This window comes from Furipterus horrens, unplaced genomic scaffold (assembly GCF_987537825.1).
Source record: "Furipterus horrens unplaced genomic scaffold, mFurHor1.1.pri manual_scaffold_7, whole genome shotgun sequence".
Classification (NCBI taxonomy): domain Eukaryota; kingdom Metazoa; phylum Chordata; class Mammalia; order Chiroptera; family Furipteridae; genus Furipterus; species Furipterus horrens.
The window spans coordinates 120,315,776-120,341,685 of NW_028327177.1; the positions used below are offsets into that span (position 1 = coordinate 120,315,776).

The following is a 25,910-nucleotide window of genomic DNA, read 5'->3' on the forward strand; positions in this document are numbered from 1 at the left end:
GATGTGAGAATATAATGAGAAGCCAGCAGTCAGCATCTTGGAAGAGGATCCTCACCGGACCATCCTGGCACCCTGATCTAAGACTTCCAGCCTCCAGATCTGTGAGGAATAAATTCCTGTTGTTTGTAAGTTACTCAATATATGGTATGTTGTTATAGCAGCCCAAACCAACTCAGACACATTCTGTTATAACCCTCTCTTTATACATCTCTCCTCTCCATGAGATTGTGCATGTCTGAGGGTGAACCTTCTGGTGTCATGTTAATCTTGGTATCTACAGTGCCTACAACAGTTGTTAAGACATAATAAATACCTACTGACTTGGCAGATGGATAAAAATGTTTGTCTTGCTTTCAAATGAAGCCCTGAACTACTGCCATATTGGAATAACCTTGAGTTCTGTATCAGTCTACTTCCACATTCTTCTATAAACTCAGTATGCTCTTCTGTTTCATCTTTAAGAGGTTGCCCCTCCTTCCAAGTTTCCCATTCACCCCATTTCCTTCTGGTTTTAGACACTGATTTCATTACTAGGATATTTCCTTCTTTTCTACTTGAAAAATTTATTTCAATTTTTTGTCTTGAAAGTGACTTTCTGGACTTTTCTGCTAAGTTACTATGTCAACACCGTTTTGCATGGAGAGTTACCAGATTGTCCGGAGGTATCTTAATTCAGGAATGCAGGATTGGGGTCTGGAGGACTTATTCATTGACAGCACTTTGCTCTTAATCTTTTCTATCACAGCTGCCTCTGGGAGGTTGGGCCAATGTAGGCACAAAAGAGGTAAACAAATAAGGCAGCCAAGACAGGTTGAGTGCCTCCCCAGAGCATGCTCATAAGAAAAGGCAAAGCAGAGCAGCTGGAGAGACAGCACCAGAGAATGCAGACAAAGCCAGCAACTTGCTCACAACTCAGTAATCCTTGTGCTTGGTATTGGAGACAATGGGGACCCTCTGAATAAGAGAAAAAGGTCTGGCTTGTGAATATATCTCAAAGCTTAAGGAGTGCCTCAAGAAGTGGTGTGATTGTTGGCTTTAACGACTTGGCAGGATGCTCAGATATTCAGATGCGTATTTTAAAACAGAAATGTAATAAAAATCATTTTACCATAGAGAGTACTTTTTAACTACCTTCAGTGGAAAGAATTACTAACTTTGTGTGCAAAGACTTGAGTGAGTTCTAAGTCACTGACATGCTGTACACTACCTTAGCGAAGTCATTTTACTCTTCAGTGGTTAATCTTGCCTGTAAGAGGCAAACAGATGAAATTTTTCTTAATGCTATTAAGGGGATCAGATAAAGAAAGTAAGTAATAGAAAGTATAAAGAATCACATAAATGTTGGTGGTAATGACTCTTAGTCTAGATTTGTTCCTACCAGACAAAAAAACTCCCATCACTTATGAACTATGTGATTTGGGGTAATGTATTTCAACTTCCTGGGTCTCAAGTTTCTCATCGGTAAGACGACCATAATAGTAATAGCATCTACTTCATAAGTTTAGAGAAAATATTGCTTACTTGTTAAGTGCTTTGCATGGTGCCAGGCACATAGGTACTCAGTAAATGTTAGCTATTATCTTTGCAACCAACAACAATATTGTAAAGTTGGAATTCATCATGTAATAAATAACTTTGTTCTCTGAACACAAATCTTAGAGTATATGTGATGTTTGGGTGAGGTACTCTGCTTTGAACTGTGAGAGAATGCAAGAGAAAAGAAGATATAGTCCTTGTTCTATTGACCCTTATAGTCTACTGAGAAAGATACATCCAATAATCACACAAACCTGTTAGTAGTTTGCAGGAAAGTTAAAGGCTGTTATGAAGGGAACTAACAGGGGGATCCAACCCAGCCTCAAGTAGAAAAAAAGACTTTATCAAGGAAGTGATGTTTGAGTTGAATTTTGTAGGATGAGTAGAAATTGACTACATGGAAAAAGAATAAAAGCATTGCAGGCAAAGAGAGTCAGATGTGCAAAGTTCCCATGAGAGACTGCCCCATTTGAGAGAAGGAGAAAATGCCAAGTGTCTCCAGTGAACACGCACCAAGGAATCATGTGGGAGTGGGAAGGTAGATAGGGATTGGGCAGCTCACAGGGACTTTATAGATCATGCCCAGGCTATTGCCAGGGAACTCAAACACTCAGTGTTCTAAGCAGGGAAATCACATGATGACTATCCCACTTTACAAAGATCATTTGTGCTGGTGGTTCACGTAAGTGATGATGGTTACTCAGACAAGTGCTGCTCAAAGTGTGATCTGAAGACCATTTGTATTGGTGTCACCTCAACCTTGTAAGAAATGTCTCATGCAGACCTGCAGAATCAGATATGGAGGTGGGGCCATGTGCCCTCACAAGCACTTCAGGGGATTCTGATGCACACCGCAGTTTGTGAATCCCTGGCCTAGTCTAGGATGTGGCCAATAAAGGTGGAAGAAAGTGAATGGATTTAAAACAGATTTTAGAGGTTTAGCCACTGCAATTGACAGGATTTGATCTCTTGATCTGGAGGGGATGAGAAAAAAGGAAGTGACAGGAATGACTAAAATGTGCATCTGACTTTTTATATTTTGTTGGGTGTATATGTTTTGATATGAGAGAGGAGGGAAGTCTGGGGCATGAATTTGCTTTATTGTGTGTTTATTTTTTTAATATTTACTAATCCACAAGCACTGATGATAGGATCATCAGTGACAGGATTCATCATTGTTAAAAATGACATCAAGTGACAAAATATGTTATGGCTTGCTACTATCAATTGGCAATATAACCAAACTATAACTCGAGAGTTGATTTAATCTGATAAGAAGAACTATTTTTTTGCCTTTTTTTATTGTTGTTCTTTTACAGTTGTCCCAGTTTTCCCCCCATTGCTTTCCCCTGTAAGAAGAGCTATTTTTCTTGAAGCCTTTACTTTCCCAGAATTTCTAAATTTTGAGTCCACTAAATTATCATTTGAAACATCATGTTCCACTATATATTTTTTAAAAGGCACTCTTTCAGAAATAGTGGAGGAGTCAAACAGCAAAAGAAACCTTGTTAATAATGCTCCTAAAAAGAGATACTATTAAAAGGGAAAACATTAAACTCAGAATGTATTTTAAGGTTAAAAAAATCCTCTTTTGCCTAAAGTAGTTTCATTATATATAATATCTATAATGATTTAGAAAACTGTCTGTTCTACATGCATAAAAGCGCCAGAATAGAAGTGTTGAACATTTTTTAGCTTCTAGTTGCCTATAGGCCTGTCGCCTATAGACACTGACCACAATCTCCATTTCACCCCTTTAGGCTCCTGTTTTGCATGCATTTTGTTTTGTAATGCAGCCCCAAGTTCCTACTCAATGCTATAATCTCCAAAGTAGCTTCTGGTCATGGAATTGGAAGACAAGCTTTCTCAATGATCCCTCCAGGTCATTGATAGTTAAGCTGATTTTTCAGGTGAAAGATAATTAAGTCTATTCTCATAGTCAAAAGAGAAAAGAAATGACTGTGTTTAACGTAAGAAAATAGGGTTGTCTGGATAATCTTTTAGAATGCACACCACTAAGACTTCCGTAGTCTAGGTTCTACCTAAAGAAAGACTTTACTTAGTTCCACTACCAACAAATAGTGCTTCTTATTAGCACTGTGGTAGTATAGAGCCCATGCCCTGGCTGGTTTGGCTCAGTGGATTGAGCGTCGGCCTGCGAGCTAAGTGTCGCTCGTTCGATCTTCCAGTCAGGGCACATCAGAGAAGGAAAACTCTGATTCCAAAAAACCTCCGCTGCCTTGCGGCATACCTCTTCAGGGGAAAGGCTAAGGGAGTAAACCCCGACAGAAAATCTGGAGCCGGAGTCCCTAAGGCGGTTTGACGTTGTAGTCAACACCGGCAACTCCTGCGGCGCACCTGAAGCCAAGCTGTATTGACTCCGTCTTTCCCTTGGACCCTTCAGCTGCGAAGAGAGGGGGGGGTCTGCTGCATGGGCAACAGCAGACCCTCCATATCACCCTGCCCAGGCTCTGTAGCTTCAGCTCCACTGGAGAGGACACTCCAGCGTCATCGCAAGATGTCGATTCAACACGGGAGGAGACAGATACCGTGTCACTCCCGAGTCGGACTGCACAACCATTCTCGGCGGTGCAGATAGACTCTTAAGAAGCTACACCATCGTCTCTCGAGACGGACGGCTGCCGACGACGAGTATAGAGCCTGGTGAAAACTCCCAAGGAATCAAAAATTAACTGCTAGTATAATCTGTAGGCCTCTGCATGAAGACTAAGTATGGACTGTGGACCATATCCAGCATAATGCCTGTTTCTGTAAAGGACAGTTTTTTTTTTTTTTTTTTTTTTTTTTGTTTTGTTTCTTGATAACAGCTAGGCTCATTTGTTTATGTATTATCTGTTACTATTTTAGCACTCCAATAGCAGAATTAAGCAGGTGAGACTGACACTATATGAACTACAAAGCTACAAATATTTAGTATCTAATCTTCTACAGAAAAAGTTTGCTGATCTCTCAAGATGAACCTACCAAATCTGTTAGGTAGAATAACAAATAGGAGCCCACGTAGTCAGAAGAGTTCTGAATTGTCATGTTTTAATTACATGTATAGGTTCAAAATGTCTTTTTTTTTCTTTTGAAGGAAAGTGCCTCTAATGGCATAGAAGCTACTGAGAAAATACTAGGCATAAATTTATTTTTCACTGACGACGTCTGTCTTGGACAGGCTTGTCAGTGCTAATACCTCCCCTGAGCATGGTGGATATGGCAGTGCTTACCCAGGTACTAGGGTTTGGCCTCAAGTTTCTGGTGAGGTATCAGCTGCATTTTACAGGAGAAGCGGTAGGTTGAGGAAGCATCGAACTGTTTTGTCTCACATGCCTGCCAGTTTGTGACTCAGGGCAATCTGGCACAGTGTTCATGAGTCTTCACTGAGAGTTTGCACAATGGAAGGAATATTCAGTATGTTTGTTGTCTGCATGTTCTTGGAAACTGCTAACTTGACACCTAAAACTGCAATCTTCTATTTATATACTGGAGAATAGTCATGAGATCCTTAAGCATATCTTCTTAATTCTTTTTTCCTTGTTTTCAAATGCTCATCTCAAAATTTCAGCTCTCTCATAGGACATATTTTCTATCCTTTCTTATCTTCTTTGCCCAATCTTTTAAACACAGATTCTAACGTGAACCTAATTGGTCAGTGCCGGATTTGTTACATGTCCTGGCTTATTTAGTCAATGATATATATAGACACTAAAATTTTTTCTTTAAAAATATCAAAACTAGATTATTCACTTATGTGACATGTTTTCCTTTGGTGATTTCTGTTTAATGTTTGGAGAAATGCACTGTGTTTTAGCCCAAACCCCATTAAACTGAGAGTCCTATGATTTGCAGTCTAGTTTCCAACAATTAACATTTTGACCTTGGACCGTTTACTTAACCACTCTGCACTCATTTTCATCTTTACAATAAAGAGTTCCATCTCAAAATCTTCAAGATCTTTTCTAACTCCAGAAATTTAAGATAACTTTGTGTATTACAACCTTATATTAGAATAAATGAGCAAAGAAATGCTATATAATTCATCATTTTCCAAAGTAATATTTTCTTAATTTTAAAAAAAGAAATGTTTGTATGTACACAGAAGACAAAGATTTAACAAATATTAATACTGAGCTATAGTTGTGCCTGATTGTTTTTTATCATTAAAAAAGTTAAAGCACATACAAGCAAAACCCTTACTTTACATAACTAGCCAAAGGGTATAAAATACTTATATATATATTGGCCTCTTCAAAGCTCTTAATCACAATAAGCAGCCATATATCAAGTATGCAGATGTGATGCAGACAGCTGTAAATCTTACATCTGAGGATACTCAGCAAGTAAACGAAAAATCCAGGACTTGTCCATGTGTGATGTCATATAAGCTCTGTGTTCTTTAATTACATCTTGACTATCTTTCCTAAATATTTTGCTTTGTAATTAGGGTTTTTATAAGCAACATAAATTGATTCTAGTTATCCTAGGAAATAATAATAATTTATTAAAAACCTGCTGTTACTTATGGAATCAAAGAAAATAATGAGCAATTAGCCCTTGTAAAGGCAGGAAGCAGTAGTGTTCTATAAAGTCTAAGTAGCAGGAATACCTGAAAAGATTTTTCTAGTCCTCATTTTTGAATGAATCTGCTTCTTCTATTTTTGATCTTGAGTTCCTCTGTTCAAGATTAAAATTACCAGAAGAGAAAAACTGGTCCAGTGGGGACCATTTGCTCATCCCTCTAGTGAGGACTTGTCATGCAAAGAAGAATTTTGGTTCCCAATAAAATATAAAGGTGCAGGGATGAGAGGAAGGGGCACGATGCTATTTTGTCAAAAATATGAGATGTCTACTATACTAATATGACAACCATGAAAATGTGCCTCTTGTATCTCTGATTACAGGAGATTAATTGGTAGATGGTTGCAGCTGCTGTACTCTGAAACACATCATTGTGTTGGCACAGAGGCTAAACTTTCCATGGGCCGCTCCCAGCCAATGACCGAGTGAAGCAGGGATGCTAAGACAGTTCTGTTCCTGGGAGATGCAGAGCTGCTCTGAGGGTCGACTTGGCTAGATGACTCCCTCGTGACCGCAGTGAACTAGCCTTACCCTTAGAACTATACTGCAGTCTAAGACGCTGTCATCCAATTTTCTTTCCTTTCTTCTCTCCTTTGCTTGACTTCAGACCTGCATCATAGTCTTTTCATTGTTTGCTTCTAAGAGGGCCAGCAATAACAAACAAATATTAAGTAGCACTTTCTTAACCAATTCCTTAAGAATGTCATGCTATGATCTTATACCACCTTTTCCTATATTCTATATCTCTTTACCCTGCTCTACATTTTCTTTTTGCTGTAGCTTTTAAAACCTTCTAATAAACTATATAATTATTTATAATTTATTATTTTTCTCTCCAGAATAGAACATAAGTTCTCCCAGGACACAGGACAGAGATTTATTCTGTTTTGTTTATTGATGTATCCAAACACTTAAAACAGTTTTTGGCCGTAACAAGCACTCAGTAAATATTTGTTGGATAAATGAATAACTATTTTCAATTGCTTTCAATGTAGTCTCCAAACATTTTGGGGGGTCATAAACTAAATCCAAAGTCCCCAAACCCCCTAACCATTCTGAGGTCATGTAGACATCATGTTTTTTGGCACCAAAAATTATTTCCATTGCCCTACAGAAACCATAGATTCCTCCAACAGAAGCTTTGTGCAATTATAGAGGGTTAACTTGATCCTCAAATTCTCATTTAAAGCAAACAACTTTTACACCAAACAACTACAAGTTTGAAAAAGTCTTAAATTGCTTCTCTTAAAGTCAAATATCGAGGAATAAGTCTGTTGTAGTGCCTTGTTGCCAGAAAAAAAGTGGCTTACATTTAGCAATCATGAAGCCAAGCCTGTTGGATCATTTTTCTGCTATCAGCTGTCCCTTGCACTGGGCCTTCTTTTCCCTAGATGATCACTGAAAAGAGAGTGCCATGGTTCATAATTGATTGGGAGTCGGTTCTCTTTGTTATTTCCAATCTTAGAAAAAAATGCAGAGGATGTTGCCATGTATTCTACTCAGAGCTGGAGTTCACCTTTTCTGAAGCTTCCTATGAAATGGAGAAGCAGAAACATATTGAAAGGAGAGGTCAGGCAAAGGCTTTGTGAATGAGGTCAGAGTATGGTAATGAATTCATTAATGGTGGGCCTTAGAGCAAAGTAAGCCTGAAACATTGATGGAGGCAAAAATGACAAAACTGAACCTGTCCTACTTTGGGAACATTATGAGAAGCCAGAGTTCTTAGGAAATCACAATAATGCTAGGGAAAAATAGAAGGCAGTGGGAAAAGAGGAAAACCAAATATGAGACAGATTGGCTCTATAAAAGAAGATGTAGGCATGAGTCTCTTAGCTGAGCCAGACTGTTTGAGGACAAGACACTGTAGACATCATTCATTCATGGAATCACCAGGAGTCTGTAACATACACATACAATGACAACTAGGTAACTATATTAGAAACTTCAGTCATTAAGCTTGTGTAAGTGCATTCTCTTTGTCTCAATTGGAAGCAGCACCAATGGTGGTTTTTTTAATCTCACCTCATTGGTTACTCAAGCAAATTAAGAATGGGTGCTATGAGTACCTTTTTCTTTTTACAGTACATTTTATTGATTATGTTGTTACAGTTGTCCCAAATCTTTTCCCCTTTGTCCTCCTCCACCCAGTAACCCCCTTCCCTCCAACAATCCCACCCTTAGTTCATGTCCATGGGTCGAGCATATAAGTTGACTTCACCCTTTCCTATATTATTTTTAACCTCCCCCTGTCTATTTTGTACCAACCAATTATGCTTCTTAATCCCTGAGCCATTTCCCCATTTCTTCCCCTTCCCCCTCCCAGCTGATAACCCTCCAAATGATCCCCCTACCTATGATTTTGTTCCTATTCTGGTTTGCTTAGCTGGATTTTGTTTTTATTAGATTCAGTAGTTGATAGTTGTGAGTTTGTTGTCATTTTAACGTTCATAATTGTGACCTTTTTCTTAAGTAAGTCCCTTTGACATTTCATATAATAATAGCTTGGTGATGATGAGCTCCTTTAGCTTGACCTTGTCTGGGAAGCACTTTATATGCCCTTCCATTCTAAAGGATAGATTTGCTGGATAGAGTAATCTTGGTTGTAGGTCCTTGCTTTTCATCACTTGAATACTTCTTGCCAGTCCCTTCTTGCCTGCAAAGTTTCTTTTGAGAAATGAGCTGTTACTCTTATAGGCACCTCTTTGTAGGTAACTCTCTGCTTTTCTCTTGATGCTTTTAAGCTTCTCTAACTTTCACTTTTGACATTTTAATTATGATGTGTCTTGGTATGGTCCTCTTTGAATCTAGCTTGTTTGGGACTCTCTGTGCTTCCTGGACTTGTATGTCTATTTTCTTTGCCAAATTTATGAATTTTTCCTTTATGTTTTTTCACATAAGCTTTCAATCTTTTGCTCTGCTTCCTCTCCTTCAGGTACCCCTATAATTCGGATGTTGGTACATTTAAAGTTGTCCCAGAGGTTCCTAAGCCTCTCCTCATTTTTTTTTCAATTCTCATTTCCTCATTTTGTACTGGTTGACTGTTTATTTCTTCCTTATGTTCCAAATCATTGATTTGAACCCCAGTTTCCTTCCCTTCACCATTGGTTTTGTGTGGATTTTCCTTCATTTCATTTAGTACAGCCTTCACTTCTTCCCTTATGTGTTTGCCATACTTAAGCATATCTGTCAAGCCTGTAAGCATCTTTATCACCAGTGTTTTGAACAGTTAGATTTACTATCTCCTCATCTGTTGGGTTGGCTATCTCCTCTTTACTTAGTTCTTCTGTTGGAACCTTGATCTGTTCCCCCTTTTGTGCCATACTTCTCTGTCTTCTCTTCTTGGCAGGTTTCTGCATTTGTTTGCCTCTGTGTCTTAGGTAGAGCTGTTGTACCTGTTATATTGTAAGGGGTGGAGCTGTAGGTACTCATCAGTACAGAGTGACCCGTTTCATCACGTTGTGGCGCTGTATGTGGGGGAGGAGAGGGAGGTGTCTGTGAGGGAAAAATGCTTGCTCAGCACTTGCCCCTTTTCCAGGCACTTCTCACACTTCCTGTATGGGACTGGTGCCTTTGTAGCTATTGCCCTGGATGTTGGTCCCAGAATGGATGGGTCTTTAGGCTTTCTAGGACCATGGGAGCCCTTTAAACAAGCAGACTCTACTGCGAGTCTGGTAGTTTCTTCCTCTGCCCCAGCTCCATGGGTCTGCATAGTCAGAAGCAATGGGATTTTATTTTCCCCAGTGCTTGGACCATGAGCTGCGCAGTCTGATCAGGTTCTGGGAGTGTTCTCCAGGTGTCCCTTCTGACTTTTTAAAACATGTGACTGCACTTTCTGCTGACCTGCTGTTGCTGCTACCATCACACTGCATCCTCTCTGTCCTGGCTCTGCCCCTCCTACCTGCCTTGATGAGTATTTCTTCTTTATATCTTTGTTTGTTGGACTTCATGCAGCTTGGTTTTCTGGGGCTTATGGTTGTCTCTAGTTTTGAGGTAATTGTATTCCTTCTTAGTTGTGGAGGGAGATGCAGGGTGTCTGTCTATCTTGGCCAGAAGTCCTGAATTCTGTATTATTACCTTAGTTAAGGATGTATTCCAATCTGAAACCAAAGTAGCTGAATCTTGTTTCAAATAGAAGTTCTACTCTTATTATGGGGTTGAGAATGAAATTTGTTGATTATCCAAAGGTTTTACTTCACTTTTCTCTGTTATAATGTGACATTTTAAAAAACTATGTATATCATTATGTCCTATAGCATGGGTAGAAAGGGAAATTAAATGGAAATGAAACTTAATTCCTCAAACGTTGTTCATTGAATAGGATCATTCCTAGAATATATAGTAAAGCAAAATTAGAAAATCAAAGACTTGTCTTGAATTTTGGTCTTTGACTTTTATTAGCTCTGTGACCCTGAAGACTACAGTACCCATCTCAGTTTTCAGATCTGTAAAGTATGGTTCAGTTTGGTAAAATATCAGTCAGATTTCTCCATGAAGAGTTTACATATAATGCATACAAAGCATGAGGCACAAGGTTTAATACATAACAAGATTAATTAAGACAGCTATTACTAAGTCTTTGCTGTGTGCACAATATTGTCAGGACTGCTTTATCTGTATTTCTCATCAGACTGTACCTAAATGTCCCTTCTGTCCTTCCTTCCTTTTTCTTCCCTCCCTCCTTCCTTCTTTCCTTCCTTCTTTTCTTCTTTCCTTTCCTTTTTCTATCTCTTTTTTCAAATATCCTAACTTAACATAGGACTTATCTCAAACTTTAAAATGGAATAGCTACAATATTAGACCTTAATTAACCATGGAGAATACATAAACTGATTGCCCCAGAAATATGACCCAATCACTCTTAGTGCCCAGTCTTGAACTCTTTATATTTCTTATTCTAAATATCTAGAGTTTACAGAATCCCACTATGTATTTTCTCATGCTTATTATAGAAAAACTGCAAGTAAAGTAAGATCCTGAGAAGAAAAAAACATAGAAATGATAATTCTACAATCCACCACCATTAATATGTTCTGTGTATTTTTCCAATCTTTTTTTTATATGAAAATAAATTTGAAACATTGTTTTATTAGCCCTTCATTATTTATTAAACATTGAAATGAAAGGTGTTTGTAGCCACTGCCCAGCTCAGGGAAGTCTCCAGCTGGTTCAGTTCATTTCTCACCAACCCCATTCTGCCCTTTACCACTATGCATGTGTCAGGGCCCCAATACCTTTCACTTTGGTCCACTAGTATCCTGGAGTGTTTGGAGGAGAGGTGTCCACTTGAGGCAGATTTAGTGGGAACTTAAAAAAGACTTAAAACATATATGGGCCACAGGGTAGATGGGTGGTCCTTGGGGGAGACTTTCTCGGAAGATAAGGTGAATCCTTTACCTGCTTCACCAAGGAATTATTACTTTTATCTGTTAGTTAGTTCAAATACCAAAAAGAGCTGGTGATGTTACTCTAGGGGCTTGTCTGCTCTGGGTACTTCAGGCAACTTCCCTGTCCTTTTTCTTTTTTTCTTTTTTTTAATTTTAATTTTTTTTTTTTTTTTGGTTTTTCAATTACAGTTGTCCCATTTTCCCCCATTTCTCTCCCTTCCCTGTCCTTTTTCATATGATACTTTCTTTAAGTTCATTTTTTACACTAGCCATCCCACTCTTGGTTTCCTTTCTAGTCTCTTGAAAATAGACCTTTCGTATTAATAAAAGTTTGGAATGTTATGCTAATACTTGAAACAAACAGTGAAAAGTCATTGTTTTTCTTCAGGACCCTATAGTTTCACAGCTTATTGGAAGCAGCATGGGAGAAAGGCTAGAGACAGAGAACACTTAAAGAATGGGTGAGAGATGATTAAGACCTGAACAGGACACTAGCCAATGTGATAAAGAGCTCTGTGGTGATTCTGTAGCACTCCTGTAGCTACTTTACTCTTTCTGCTACAGATAGAAGTGCCCTGGCATTCAGCTACTATTTGTGGCCTTGTTCACGCATGTGGTCATTTCCCCAACCCACCCCAATACATATCCCCTGGACTAATGTTTGAAAACTGTCAAACTTGTCACCACATCGTGAGTAAGTAGCACTGAGATAATGGTTATTGAAAACAAGATTCATCAGATTTAATGTGAAATGTGAAGAGCACCTGAAAATAGGTCACATGATACTGATGCTGATAACATTCAGGATATTATAATATTGTCAAAATTGCAAAATTAAGGTCATATATATTTATCATTAAAAATACAGTTAAAATCCTGTTTGCTACAAGAACCATGAGGACATACAAAGTGACCATATCCCATTTTGTGTGACATTGAGAAATGCAACTTGTAACAACTGATTATGACAACATAGTCATTAAAGAGAAGGAAACATGCAGACTGGGGCAGCCACTGTGGGAAATAGTATGGAATTTCCTCAAAAAATTAAAAATGGAACTGCTTTATGACCCAGCCATTCCACTGCTGGGAATATACCCTAAGAATCCAGAAACACCAACTGAAAAGAACTTATGTACCCCAATGTTTATAGCATCACTATTTACAATAGCTAAGTGTTGGAAACAGTCTAAATCCCCATCAGTAGATAAATGGATTAAAAAACTGTGGTTCATCTACACAATGGAATACTATTCAGCAGAAAGAAAGAAGGAATTCCTACCCTTTTTGACAGAATGGATGGAACTGGAGACTATTATGCTAAGTGAAATAAGCCAGTCAGTGAAAGACAAATAACATATGATATCACTTATAAGAGAAATCTGGTGAACAAAATAAACTAATGAGCAAAACAGAACCAGAGACATGGAAACAGGGGACAGACTGACAGCTGCCAGAGGTAAGGGAGTGAGGGGGAAGGGTGAAAGAAGGGGAAGGGTGTAGTCAAAGAACATGTATGACTGACCCATATACATGGAAAATAGGGTGGGGATGGACTGTGGGAGTGGGAAATGGAACAGGATGGAAGAGGGCAAAGGCAGAAAAATTGGGACAGCTGTAATAGAATAAACAACAATAAAATAAAATTTTAAAAAGAGAAGGAAGCAACTCACAACTCAGTTTTATTTATACCTGTACCTCCTTGTTTATTTAAACCATGAACTTACTACTGGAAACCTTATCATTGTTTTTTACTTATTGCCAAATATAATCCTTGGGGGATATATCCAACACATATATATCTTGTTTCACTTGTAAATATTAGTAAGTCAAATTCTCCTGTGTCCTTGTTTCCCAATGAAGAAAAAGTAAGTGCCAAAATGGAGGCATGGAACATTCCACCAGATTTAAGATCTGCATAATTATTTATGCAATCCTGAAAATACATTTTACCATTTAGGGTATAAAGCCCATTTTCTCCCCATGAATTGTATTTATCCATGGAAATTAAAGGTGTTATTAACTTAAATCCTGGCAGAGCCTCATCTGTCTTACCACTCACCAACCCACATGGTAATTACTGGCTGCTATATACAAAAAGAGTTAAAATTGACACAAGATTTCTGCCCTCTAACCCTGATTTTAAGAATCCTTCACATCTCTGCATTTGAGGGTGAGGGGTTTGCTCCCTCCCACCATTACTCTGACAGAGACTTACTGTGTCAGGCCTGAATTGCTGCCAGCTGAAAGGTGTTGCATGACCATAATTGTGCTCCTGGGTGAAAAGGAAGAGGCTGACCCTGGGGAATAGCCTTGAATTATTACAGTCATGGAAGGTTGAAGATTTTTTCAGAGAGATCGTGTCGAGGGCCTGGTGGAGAGAGTTAGGGGAGCAGGGAAGGATAAATGGGCAAATTGTGTGAAAGGTATTGCTTTGAACCTGATTGGTAGCATTTGGCATCAATCCTCTTTCTGGAAAAGAAAGCAAGTGTCATATTCCTTGCTTTCTAACTTTAGAGGTACCCACAGCCATATCTGTAAAGCAGTTAGTGTAAATATGTTTGAAGGGGCAGTCGAAAGAAGAAGGGAAGACGGGAGGGAGGGAGAAAATAAGTCCGTATGTCCTGTACACTATTTCCCTAATATACTTCTTCTTTTGTCATATATGCAGTGGGAAGGTAGACATCAGCCAAGTTCATGCCAGATCATTATAAAACTTGAATTTAGAGGCACCCATTAATGAAGTCTTATTGAATTTAGACAACATCAAAGAACACGTCATATTGTATCTTAAAAGACAGAGCTCAAAGTGATCTTTCAGCTCTTCCAGAACATGATGTGAAATGACCAGTGTGCATCAAGGGCTGGTTAGAGAATGTTGTAATGTTTGTTGGCAGCTATTTCCTGGCTTTCACCTCATTTAATGCCTTTGCCTCTCTCTAAAATACATTGGTGCACCCGTGCAAAGGCTCTGTGGAGACAGTAATGATGCTGGTTTGAGTGTGTAGATAAAATGGCTTTTCAGGAAAATTAATAATCTCTATTCTGACTTGGATGATGCTCTTACAAGGTAATTGACAGAGAGATGCTTTTAAAATGTGAACCAAAATATCAGCTTCATACAATTTTTCATGTCCCCACTATTACAGACTCTAAGGTCTGATTGATAGCTTGGCCCAAGGGTTCTTTTTGTTCCTACCATAGGTACAGAATCAGTGAAGAGGGCTTTCAACTTGAATTAGTAACTATAGAAAAAATTTGAGTAAGAGCCACTCTGGGATGGTGGAGATAGCTGTGTTTTGCCAAAAATATAGTTCATTTATGAGGTTTCTCCATTAGCCATAGACAATAGGATAGATTTATTGTCTCACATTTTTTTGGATACTGTATCCACCTTGGATTGAAAGATGTAAGAATATTATGATTGAGGAAGTCAAGTTCCAGAGAAGTTAATTGACTTCCCTATGGTCACATGACTAGATCCAAGGTCTCATGGAGTATGGTGATGAAGAACTAAAATGGAATTACAGTGGCATAGATATTAAGGAAGGTGAATGAAAGAAAACCATTAAGTATGAGTCAAAAGAGCAAAGAGGAAACCATGGTTCTAAAACTTTTAGGAGGATGTAAGAGACAAGCACATATTCCATTCCTGCTTTATATAGGAAATACATCATGTACACATTTATTGCATGTTAATTCAAACCCACTTAAAAAAATACAACAGCAGCAGGTACATTAAAGTACGATTTTTATGTTAGATGGCTCCTAAATATAAACCAAATGGCTTATCTGGTGTTCAACTAAAGAAAAATAATGATAGATCCCGAGGCTGTATGGATGTATCAGCTGTGTTGGAAACTGTGAGAACTGATACAGTAAAATATAAAGGCTATTTCTGACTGTTATTTTTGTCTTATACCCAACTTTGAGATCAACTCCCAAGTGAAATGAAAATTTACAATATTGAATTTTTTCCCATCAAAAGAAAAGTAAAGGAAAATTATGTGTGAATAGATTAATAGTTTACTTTTTAAGCAACAACTTTTTCATAATTTCCCACTATTCCTAGGAATGCTTATTTGTATATATTTTTTAAATGTGTGTTTTAAAATACAGGGGTGTGCAAAGTATGTATACAGCTGTGAGTACATGAAAACACAGTTTATTATTTTGACTCAATAAAACTATTGTAATAATCAAAAGCTGCACGTCTTTTTCCATGCAAACAGTTGTAAACCTACTTTTGCACCCCCCCACCCCACCCCACCCCCGTATATAAAAGCATTTCAAAACATAAGCCTTAGGCTTAATCTTAAGCCTATTAATGATGTTTCTCGTGGTGTTTTTTTTTTGGATTTTTTTTTTTTTTGCTTTTTAAAATGTGTTCTTGAAATAAAACACACAATGAAAAATACTTATAACAAAAATGTAGAGATGGTCAGTTTTCAAAAAATAAACACTCTTATGTAAATAACATGAAGATCATGGGAAAAAGTGAGTTGACCAACATCCCAGACCCCTGCCCTGTGTCCCCGTCTAACCACAATAGCCCAGAGCTAACCACTTACCTGACCATAGATTAGTTTTGCCTGTCTCTGTGCTTAATGTAAACGTATTTACATTGCATTCCACTCATTTGTGCCAGGCTGCTTTTGCTCAACATATTGCTATTGATATTCATCCAGTTCCTTGTCAGTTACTGTATAATGCATTCCTTGTTCACACTGCTGTATAATATTGTATGGTGAGACTATATCTTAATACTGCCAGTTTTTAAAATATACGTACTAATTTGCTACCAGCCAGCAATGTAAGAGAGTTTACGTGAGTACACATTCAACCCCAAATTTGGTATTTTCCATCTTTTTTATTTTACCCTTTCTGGTGAACAATCATTGATTTTTAAATTGACTAAGCAAACCCCTGTTGAACTCAAACCAAACAAAGGTCTTTATTTATGAACAAGGATGTGGTGGGGGTGGGAAAGGGCAACGATTCATGAAGTGAAATTCTTCACCATCAACAAGTTCAAAGAAGAAATAGAATTGGAATGATATAAGCAGAAATGTCTCAGCACAGACAAGTGTCTTTGTTTGAAATACCTCTTCATTTTCAGAGACAGAATTTTATTTGAAAATGAAGAGATATGCATATGGATTAAACATTTATGGAATCTGAAAACTGACATTTTTAAGAATTTTTAGGGGGGAGTTGTGGGATAGAAGAAAACAGTAAAGACTTTATTAACTGTACTGCTAATTTTTGAGATTTTCATAGAAAAAAACACACACACTCACACACAAGGCAGTGGTTAATTTGTACTTTTATTACTGTTGCAGGGTCTCCATTTTGGTGCCTGCTGGACATTGTTCCCATAAAGAATGAGAAAGGAGATGTGGTACTTTTTCTGGCATCCTTCAAAGATATGACAGATACAAAAGTGAGGATTACTCCAGAAGATAAAAAAGAAGGTTTGTACTGTTTTCAGAAAACATTGACAGATGGGGTAACATTTTGAAATTGTTTACTCAGATACTCTGAAAGAAAAAAATGTTTTTTATTAAATAATAGCAACCGATTAATATTCATAACTATAGGCAGTCAGTATTTGTTAGCTATTCCAAAATCTCAGGGACTCACATGAATTGATTTTCTCTTCTTTGTACTAAAGACTCAATGGACAGGAACCAGAAGTTCATATTCCTATGCAAATAGGTTGATAATAGGAAACCAATTTATCAGAATAAAAATATTTATACCAACTTGCTTTATTAGGGAAAAATGAACTGATAGAGATAAGTGAAGTTAAAATAATGAGATTAAAAATACATCTCAGTTTTATTTAAATTGCAGGAACTCAAAATTTAGTCATACAAAATTTCATTCTACGCACAAAATTAAGAACTCAAAGTTAGTGTTTGTAAGAATGGGATATTGCAAGGAATTGTACGTCTGTATTTTATAGTATATGACTGCATAATAATTTTTTTAAGGCACAAACAAAGTTTTCAATTATCTTTAAAGGACTTTTTCTAAGACTTTAGGTTGCTTATCTTGTATTTTCTGTTTATAGTTTATTTAGAAACAATCTACGTTCTATGTCAACTGACAAAATTTAATACTTTAAAAAATGCTGCTATTATTTTGTATAAACAGAAGTAAGACGAGATAATTTGGTGACCAGAGAAAAGCAGTTGCCACTGTAGGGCTTTCCTATGTTGTAAGTTCTTTATTAGAACCAGCTATTTGACATTTCAATAATCATGTCTTTTTAAGAATGGGTTATTCTACTTCAGCTCTTTTTAAAAATGTGTGTGAGCATTTCAAATATATGGTGTCTTGAAATGGCAATACACATGGATAACACTCATGGTTTCTTGCCCCCACTTCTATTATTTGAAATGTTTGCAGATACACAACTTTTTCCTGTGTATTTGCATGACTAAATACTGTGTCATGTTTATATACACAAGGGAAGAGCAGTCTTAAATTAAAGTTACTTGGATATGAGAGCAAGTGTAATAGCCGTCCAATGAGAGAAAGTGTGGAAATCACTGTGCACAGGTTTTGTTTTTACTATTTTCTTTGGCTATTATTTTGTCTAAACAGAAGTAGGACGAGATAATTGGCATTTTAGAATACACAAGGTCAGTGTGAACTGTATTGATTCAAAACACTCTTGACACCAAATGTGTGGGGTTCTTCCAGACTCATTCTACAACTCTCTGGACACCTCCTGTAAGTCCTATAATTTAATTCAGTTCTGACACTAATGACAGGGTATTAGTGTCCAATTCCACAGATTTAAGGACTCCTCCTCACAAGACTGCCCTACTTCAGTTGCCAATTACAGTACTGGGTGCCCAGGGTACCCACAGACTTCTGTCCAACTTGGCTACAAAGTCAGGGCCTCCCACTTTGACAATTTGCTAGATGGCTCACAAAACCTAGAGAAACACTTTACTTACATTATTACAAAGGCTACAACTCAGAACAGTCAAACAGAAGAGGTGCACAGGGTAAGAGGGTTGAAGAGCTGCCATGCTTTTTTGGGTATGCCAAAGCATATTTTTTTCTGTTGCTACCTTACTATAAATGTCCCACAAAATATGTAGTATTTTTTTAGAGGTAAAGTAACTACTGCAAGCCAGCATGATTTTAAAATGATCATTAAAAATTGTGAGTTATATACTTCTCTCTGTCTGTCCGTGTTTCTCTCTACCTGCCCTTAATAGAGGAAAATACCTTAAAACTCACCAATTCATGTCTTGAAGGAAAAGCACACCTCACATAAGACAGTTTTAGAACTTCAAGATAAGTATTTGGAAATTCCTAAAATGCCACTGTATGAATGGAACAGTACTGTGTCATAGAACTAGAAAACTCTGTGTGAGCATGTAGTCTCCCTTGACCCAATATTACATCTCATACCAATGTCATCAACTGAAGTTGACCTAAGTTGTAGGAATAAGGTTCATGTTAATTAAGTTAATTCTTTAAGAAATAATAAGCACTAATTCTCTAAAAAATAATAATAGTAATAGCTGTACCAAATAATTAGATATGAATTGCATTTATCTACAAAAAGCTAAACACAACATAATTCTCTAAGGCTCATGTGATGAACTCCATTTAAGAGGTATAAATTGTGTGCTTCTATTTTAAAAAATAACTTAGTTATTAATATCAACATTGTTAGGGTTTTTGAAATGAAGAAAACATCTTATAGAAAAGGCTAACAAGGTATGTACTCAGTTGCATGTCTCAGTTTTCCAATATTTTGTCACAACAGTTCATTTTTCATGCTAATTTCACTTTTCATTTAAGCCTGTTTAGTGTAATAATGTGCCTTGTTTTTCCAGACACAGGGCCCAGTACAGGTACTTTGTTGTTTCTTGTATGGTGTCCTAGATTTGGTTTGAAATGATGGTTGACACTGGGTTATTCATTATGTGACAACAACATCATCATTTGTCCCAGAACTGGGGAAATCCAATTCCAATTTCTGAAAAGTGGACCCTTCAAATTTGTCTTGAAAATTTAGGGGTAGCTCTATGAAGCTTTTCATGTTATCTTCAGTGGTCATACAAATCAGGATTCGAATGCGATGATGTCTTTTTTTGTAGTCTAACTTTTTGCAGGCAGCAGCAGGTTGCTATTTAAATACACTGACAAGATTTTTTTTGTTTTTTTTTTTCTTTATTGCATCTGCCTGTCCTATTACTAAATTGCTTCAGAAGAAATAATAATAATAATAGCTGTACTAAATAATTAGATATGAATTGCATTTACCTATAAGAACCTGAACACCTAACATAAGTTTGAACAATAAGGGCTTATTTTTCTCATATTTTGAAGAGTCTGGAGCAGCAACAGCAATACTCATGGACACTCAGACTCTTTTTGCCTTTCTGCTCTGCTGTTCTTAACATGCTATTTGCCATCCTCATACTTGTCACCTCATGGGTGTAAGGTGCCTGCTGTACCTTTAGAATTCACTTCTGTTCTGTCAACAGAAAGAGGAGAGAAGGACAAAAGGCAAGGGCTTCTCCCTATGAGTCTTTGCCTTTGAATGAAGGAAGGAATGTCCTTCCTTTTGCATCCCCCTCCTGCCAGGGATTTCCATCAAAGTGTCATTGACCATGACTTTGTCACATGGCCATGGCCATCTCTAGCTGTAAGAAAGGCTTTGAAACCAAGGGTTTTGGTCTATTTTTTAAGTCTTTATACTCTTATAGTAGAAATAGCCAAAGAAAGTGAGGTTGGATCAGCCAGTCTAGAGTGTCCAGTAGTTATTAATTATCTTCCATAAGACAGATGGGTTACCCCAGGTCCTACAATGTAGAAGAGTGAGACTTGAGAGTAGGTGGACTGCCCAAAGGCTCAGTGCTATGAAGAGGTAGAGAGAGGATTAAAACCTCGTATTGTATAGTATTTTTTCACCATGCCAAGGAGCCTCCTTTAACAGCAAGCGAGAGAACATTGGAAATGAGGTGGAAAGATGGCTAGGCTTGTCCCAGTTCCTTCCCCAAACTCCAAGAGATGATTGTCATTGAAAATGATGACTCCTGCTCCAATTTGTCCTACCATTCACATTTCTTATTTAAAGTCCTTACTATTCAAAGTATAGTCCAAGGGAGGACCTCATACATTGGCAGCACCCAAGAGCTCATTAGAAATGCAGAATCTCGGGCCCTACATGAGACCTCTAAATTAGAATCTGCCTTTTAACAAGATCTCCAGGTGATTCACAGGCACATCAGAGTTTGAGAAGCTTTGTGCAATACACATTCTTTAGAAAGGCCTTCCCTGACCATCCAATCGGAGGTTGCCCACCTCCAGTCACTCTGTCATATCTCCTTGTTAATTGCCTTCATAGCATTTACAGTTATCGGAAACAACCTTTTCCAAAAGTTAATTGTTTGTCATTGTTTTGCACTCCATTATAATGTAACCTTCACCAGGAAACAGAATTTGCATATTTTGTTAAGGATCATGAACCCAACACATAAGACACTGGCTAACAATAAATACTCAATAAATATTTTATTGCCAGCCCTGGCCAGGTGGTTCAGTTGGTTATATTGTCACCCCATACACCGAAAATGTTGTGGATTCAATCCCCCGTCAGGGCACATACCTAGGTTGTGGGTTCGATCCCAGTCAGGGTGTGTGTGGGAGACAGCTGATCAATGTTTCTCTCTTATGTTAATCTCTAGCTCTCTCTCTCTTTCTCTCTCTCTCTCCCCCCGCCTTCCTCTCTTCCTCTCTCTCTAAAATCAGTAAAAATATCCTCTGGTGAGGATTTAAAATATATTTGATTGGTGTATGGGTAAATGAAAGAACGTATAATTGATGTCCAATTTAGGAATTTTAACTATTCAGGGATAGAAAACAGTAACATTCTTGCTTTTTCATAATTAGCAAAGCTGTGTGTCTCAGGTGCACATTTGATGAATATATTGTTTGGTTTTCTGCTTGATTTAAGTCAAAGACAATTTGAGTTGTATTTACCAAAGTCAGTTCCCTCTCAAAATGTGTTCTTACTGCTGGTATTGAATGGCTCTTTCACTTCAAATAGAATCTCTGCTCTTGGTTAATTTTTTGTCCTTGTTGACACTGGGTTTGCCTTTCATTTTCTGAGAAACACAGTTTGGTCACATTATTTGAGACAATTAATGTATTTGTTTAAAAATATATATTCTCCACAAGGACAGACATTAAGCCACTGATCAGATATTAATTCAACTTTCAATGTGGAACATAGTAATAATGTTCTCTTCACTTGTTGAAATATTCTGCCTGATTTTTTTTGTTTGCATAATGAAATAACACATTCTAATAAAGAGCAGTGGCCTGAAGAAAGAACTATTGTAAAAATTAGTACTTTTTCTGAGGAGATAGGCTTCTGCTTCAAGGAGACCTATACAAACTCTTGTCAAATATGTGATTAAACTGGAAATGAAAAACCCAGATAGATGCTTAAAATGGCTGAAAAAATTTAATCACATCTGTATTTTATTGTATTACCTATATTTTAAAACTCAAAGGGTTTTTTTAAAACATATTCACCAATATCATTGTCTCCTAGAATCTTCTTAAGGCAAATAGTATAAGCTAGGGTTCCTAAACATAGTGCCCTTTAGGAACTATGGGGTAATGTGATGAGTGAAATACTGAGATACACCATGGTGAAGATTTGAGGCATAATACGCATGGAATACTTCACCAAGTCATTCCATTTTAAAGAAAAATTTTTAGTTTTCTGTAGTCAAGCAAAAATATACCTATAGACTAAATATGTTCTATTAATCAGGAGCTTATGATTATTGGACAGAGTTTTACTGAACTAATTCCTTATTAGTCTAGTTTTCATTAAAATTTTTTCTAGTTTTATTACTTTGAGAATGGAAATATGCTTTTAACCCTTTTTTTGTGAACTGAACATTTAAAAGCTTTTTATAACTGAATGACCAATTATTTGAAGCACCAGACAAATATGTATTAAGAAGTTTATGCCCTGGCTGGTGTGGCTCAGTGGATTGAGTACTGGCCTGAAAACTGAAGAGTTGCTAGTTCAATTCCTAGTCAGCGCACATGCCTGGGTTGTGTGTCAGGTCCCCAGCTGGGGCCACACAAGAGGCAAAACTACACATTGATGTTTCTCTCCCTCTCTTTCTCCTTCCCTTCCCCTCTCTCTAAAAATAAATAAATAAAATATTTTTAAAAAATAAAAGAAGTTTAGTAAGTTTGAACTGAGAGTTTAAAAAGCTGTATAACTTGACTTCCTGGTTGGATATCCATTCATAGTGAAATGCTCTATATGCATCAGAATTCACCTGGACGTTGTTATTAGGGAAGGTTCCCCATTCAGGGATTATTGCTGTCATGCTATTGCCATGCGTGATGGTAACATCACTAGGGCCAGGCTGAAAATGATGGGCAGAAAGGTCTGCAAGTACGACTTGTGTCTCTGGCTTCAGCCTCTTGTAGAGAGGCATGCTTGGGTCAGGCAGGACATCATGGTTTGTGCTTCAGTGGATGGTAGGGGAGGAGAGTGCTTTTCCTTTTTCCTTTTCTTTTTTTATGGGTTAATGTGGAATGGCTTTGCCAACGTGAGGAAAACAGACTTTGAGTGCCAAGAGCTTAGGTCCCAGCTATTTAGAGAATTGCTAGTTTTTAACTGGTTTCTTGAGATAAATCTACTTCTGGGGAAGATGCTGTGAAGATTGCTGAAATGATAACAAAGGATTTGGAATATTACATAAGCTTACTCAATAAAAAGAATTGACTGCAATTTTGAAAGGAGTTCTACTGTGGTTACAACACTATCAAACAGCATCACATGCTACAGAAAAAACTGCAAAAGAAAAAAAAATCAATTAATGTGGCAAACTTCATTGTTGTATCATTATAAGAAGTTTCCACAGCCAACCCCAACCTTCAACCATGCCCACCTTGATCAGTCAGCAGCTGTCAGCACTGAAGGAAAACCCTCCACCAGCAAAAAGATTAGGAAACACTGATGGTTCAGATGATCACTAGCAGTTTTAGCAGTATTTTTTTAATTAAAGCATGTACATTTTTTAGATATAGTGTTTCTTTTTCTTTTTTTTATTTCTTTTTTTCTTTATTTATTTATTTATTTATTTTTAGATATAGTGTTATTGCACACTTAGACTACATGTAAATATAACTTTTGTATGCACTGGAAAACCAAAATATTCAAGTGACTTGCTTTATTGCCATATTTGCTTTTTTGCCGTGGTCTCTGATTAAAGCTGCAGTATCTCCAAGGTATGCCTGTAGAGACATACAAAAAAATCCTAAACAAGAAATATTAACTTAATCTTCTCAACAACCCTGTGGTGTAGTCAATATTATCATTGATGTTTTTAAAAGTTAAGTAACATGCCCGGGGTCACAAAGCTAGTAAATAGCAAGGTCAGAATTTGAACCCAAGCCTTGTTTAGCTTCAGTATGATCCCCTATAATCACACTATAAAGTAGTATACCCACAATATCATGTTGTGAGGAAAATACAAATAGTGTAAGTTTGTATCCATTATAAAAATGTTACCTGGCCATTTATAAAAATTATGGAAAAACACAAAAAATAGAAAAATAAATAAAGAAATATAGCATTACTAAGATCATTTTACAAGGAAAACTGTCTTTCACACATTCATTAATCTAGTTCTATCCATTCCTTTTTTACATAAATTTCATTTTTTAAAGCAACAAATTCTATAATAAACCTCACTTGTAGAAATTCTTATATAAAACTACCTTCCTTTTTGTTGAAATTAAAGACCATTTTATTATGCTTGGATCCTTTAAGAAAGAAGAAAACTAACATTGAATGGCCTATTATCAATAAAGTACTTTTATCCACAAATTATCCCATTAAATTTTCTTAGAAAAAGCACTTAAAAAATGTGAAAATGAGTAAGTATTGCTTTCTGTGCTTTAGAGCCATTAGAAAACCATCTAATTCTTCTCTTTTGAATAAACTGCATGTTATTCTGCTTACTACTTAAGTTCTCCTTATCCCAGCCCTTTAATCGTATTTGCCATTTTCCTTTAAGCCCTCTTGAAGTTCATCTACTCCTTTGAGTCTAGAATGGTACATACTAATGCATATTATATCACATCACTACTGAGTGTAATGAAAGGATAGCTTTTAAATGCCTACATTATATGTATTTTACCCCCATCAGGACAGCTGTTAAAAAAATTATGACTTTCATTCAAGTCATAAGCTGTCAGAATCCTTGAGATAATGTCTATTTTTCAATCTTTACACAGTCATTTATATCATCTTGTAATTAGAAACTTCTTGTAACTCCTTCCATACAGATAGTTTCCCATCATTTACTTCCTTAAGAATATATCAAATTTCAATAGATATAATCCCTTTCCCACTGTTATTTCCTGGATTATTACAAACAGAAAGCTTGTAATGAAGAATATTTCTATTTACTACACAATATGGCCTGCAAATAAAAATGTCAGAAGTTCTCAATGCGGGGTGAATTCTACATCAAGACACTGAAAGATTAAATGTATACATTTCCAAAATATCACTAAAACTACAGTTAAGAGATTTTTAAGACAAAAATCACAGGTCAAAGATAGTAACAAAATCAATAAGTATGAACTGAATTAATGGATCTGAGACACCTAAATTCTGACGAACAGCATTAAAAGCTGAGAAGCAACACGACTTCCACTGTAGGACCTTCCAAAAGTTCAAGAAGAGATACTTCTGAAAATGATAATGATGGTTAAGCTAAAAACAGAAAGATGACTTGAAAGCATTTTTAAGAAGCAGCTAGATCCACAGATTCCCTCCCTTATATGTGCAACCATAACTGCCTTTGTCAAGCCATCATGTCCCCTGGGAAGCGAATATTAGGATCAACATTCCTGTGGGAAGGAAAGAAAGCAAGATTGAGTACGTGACTTTGGGTTCTGATATGATCGTAAAAAGGCCTCCCAGATGGGATGACCTTTCAGAATTGTCCTAAGTTGGATGAGGGACCTGGACACTCACACCGACCAGTCTTTGTAAGTAAGCTGTCCCCACAGACAGTGCATAATCATGGGCAGAGTGACCCTCGTCAACTAAGGGCACTCCCAATAGCTGGGGAAATAGATGCTTTGGTTATGAAGGGGAAAATGGAGGGCACACCGCATTGTCTAGTACACCTGCTGCTCTTGCAGAAAACGTGAGACTTATTCTTTTGTGAGAGTGAAATAGAGGGGTCTCTGGAATGAAGGAAACCAGGTATAGAGATACCTAAAAAGTAGGAAATAACCATCTTTATATCCCAAGTACCAAGACTCCAGTTTTCTCCTTTAAACTAGCTCCTAGAATGCTAGCAGCCAAGACTATACTCC

General features: G+C 37.1%; 1 protein-coding gene across 1 annotated transcript in view; it reads left to right on the forward strand.

Annotated features, from left to right (window-relative positions):
- The window catches only part of KCNH8 (potassium voltage-gated channel subfamily H member 8), a 331,588-nt gene that overhangs the window by 129,364 nt on the left and 176,314 nt on the right, over positions 1–25,910 (forward strand). The window contains exon 3 of the mRNA XM_090283012.1: positions 16,847–16,978. Within this exon, the coding sequence (XP_090139138.1) occupies positions 16,847–16,978 (132 nt within the window). The remainder of the gene's footprint in view (positions 1–16,846; positions 16,979–25,910) is intronic.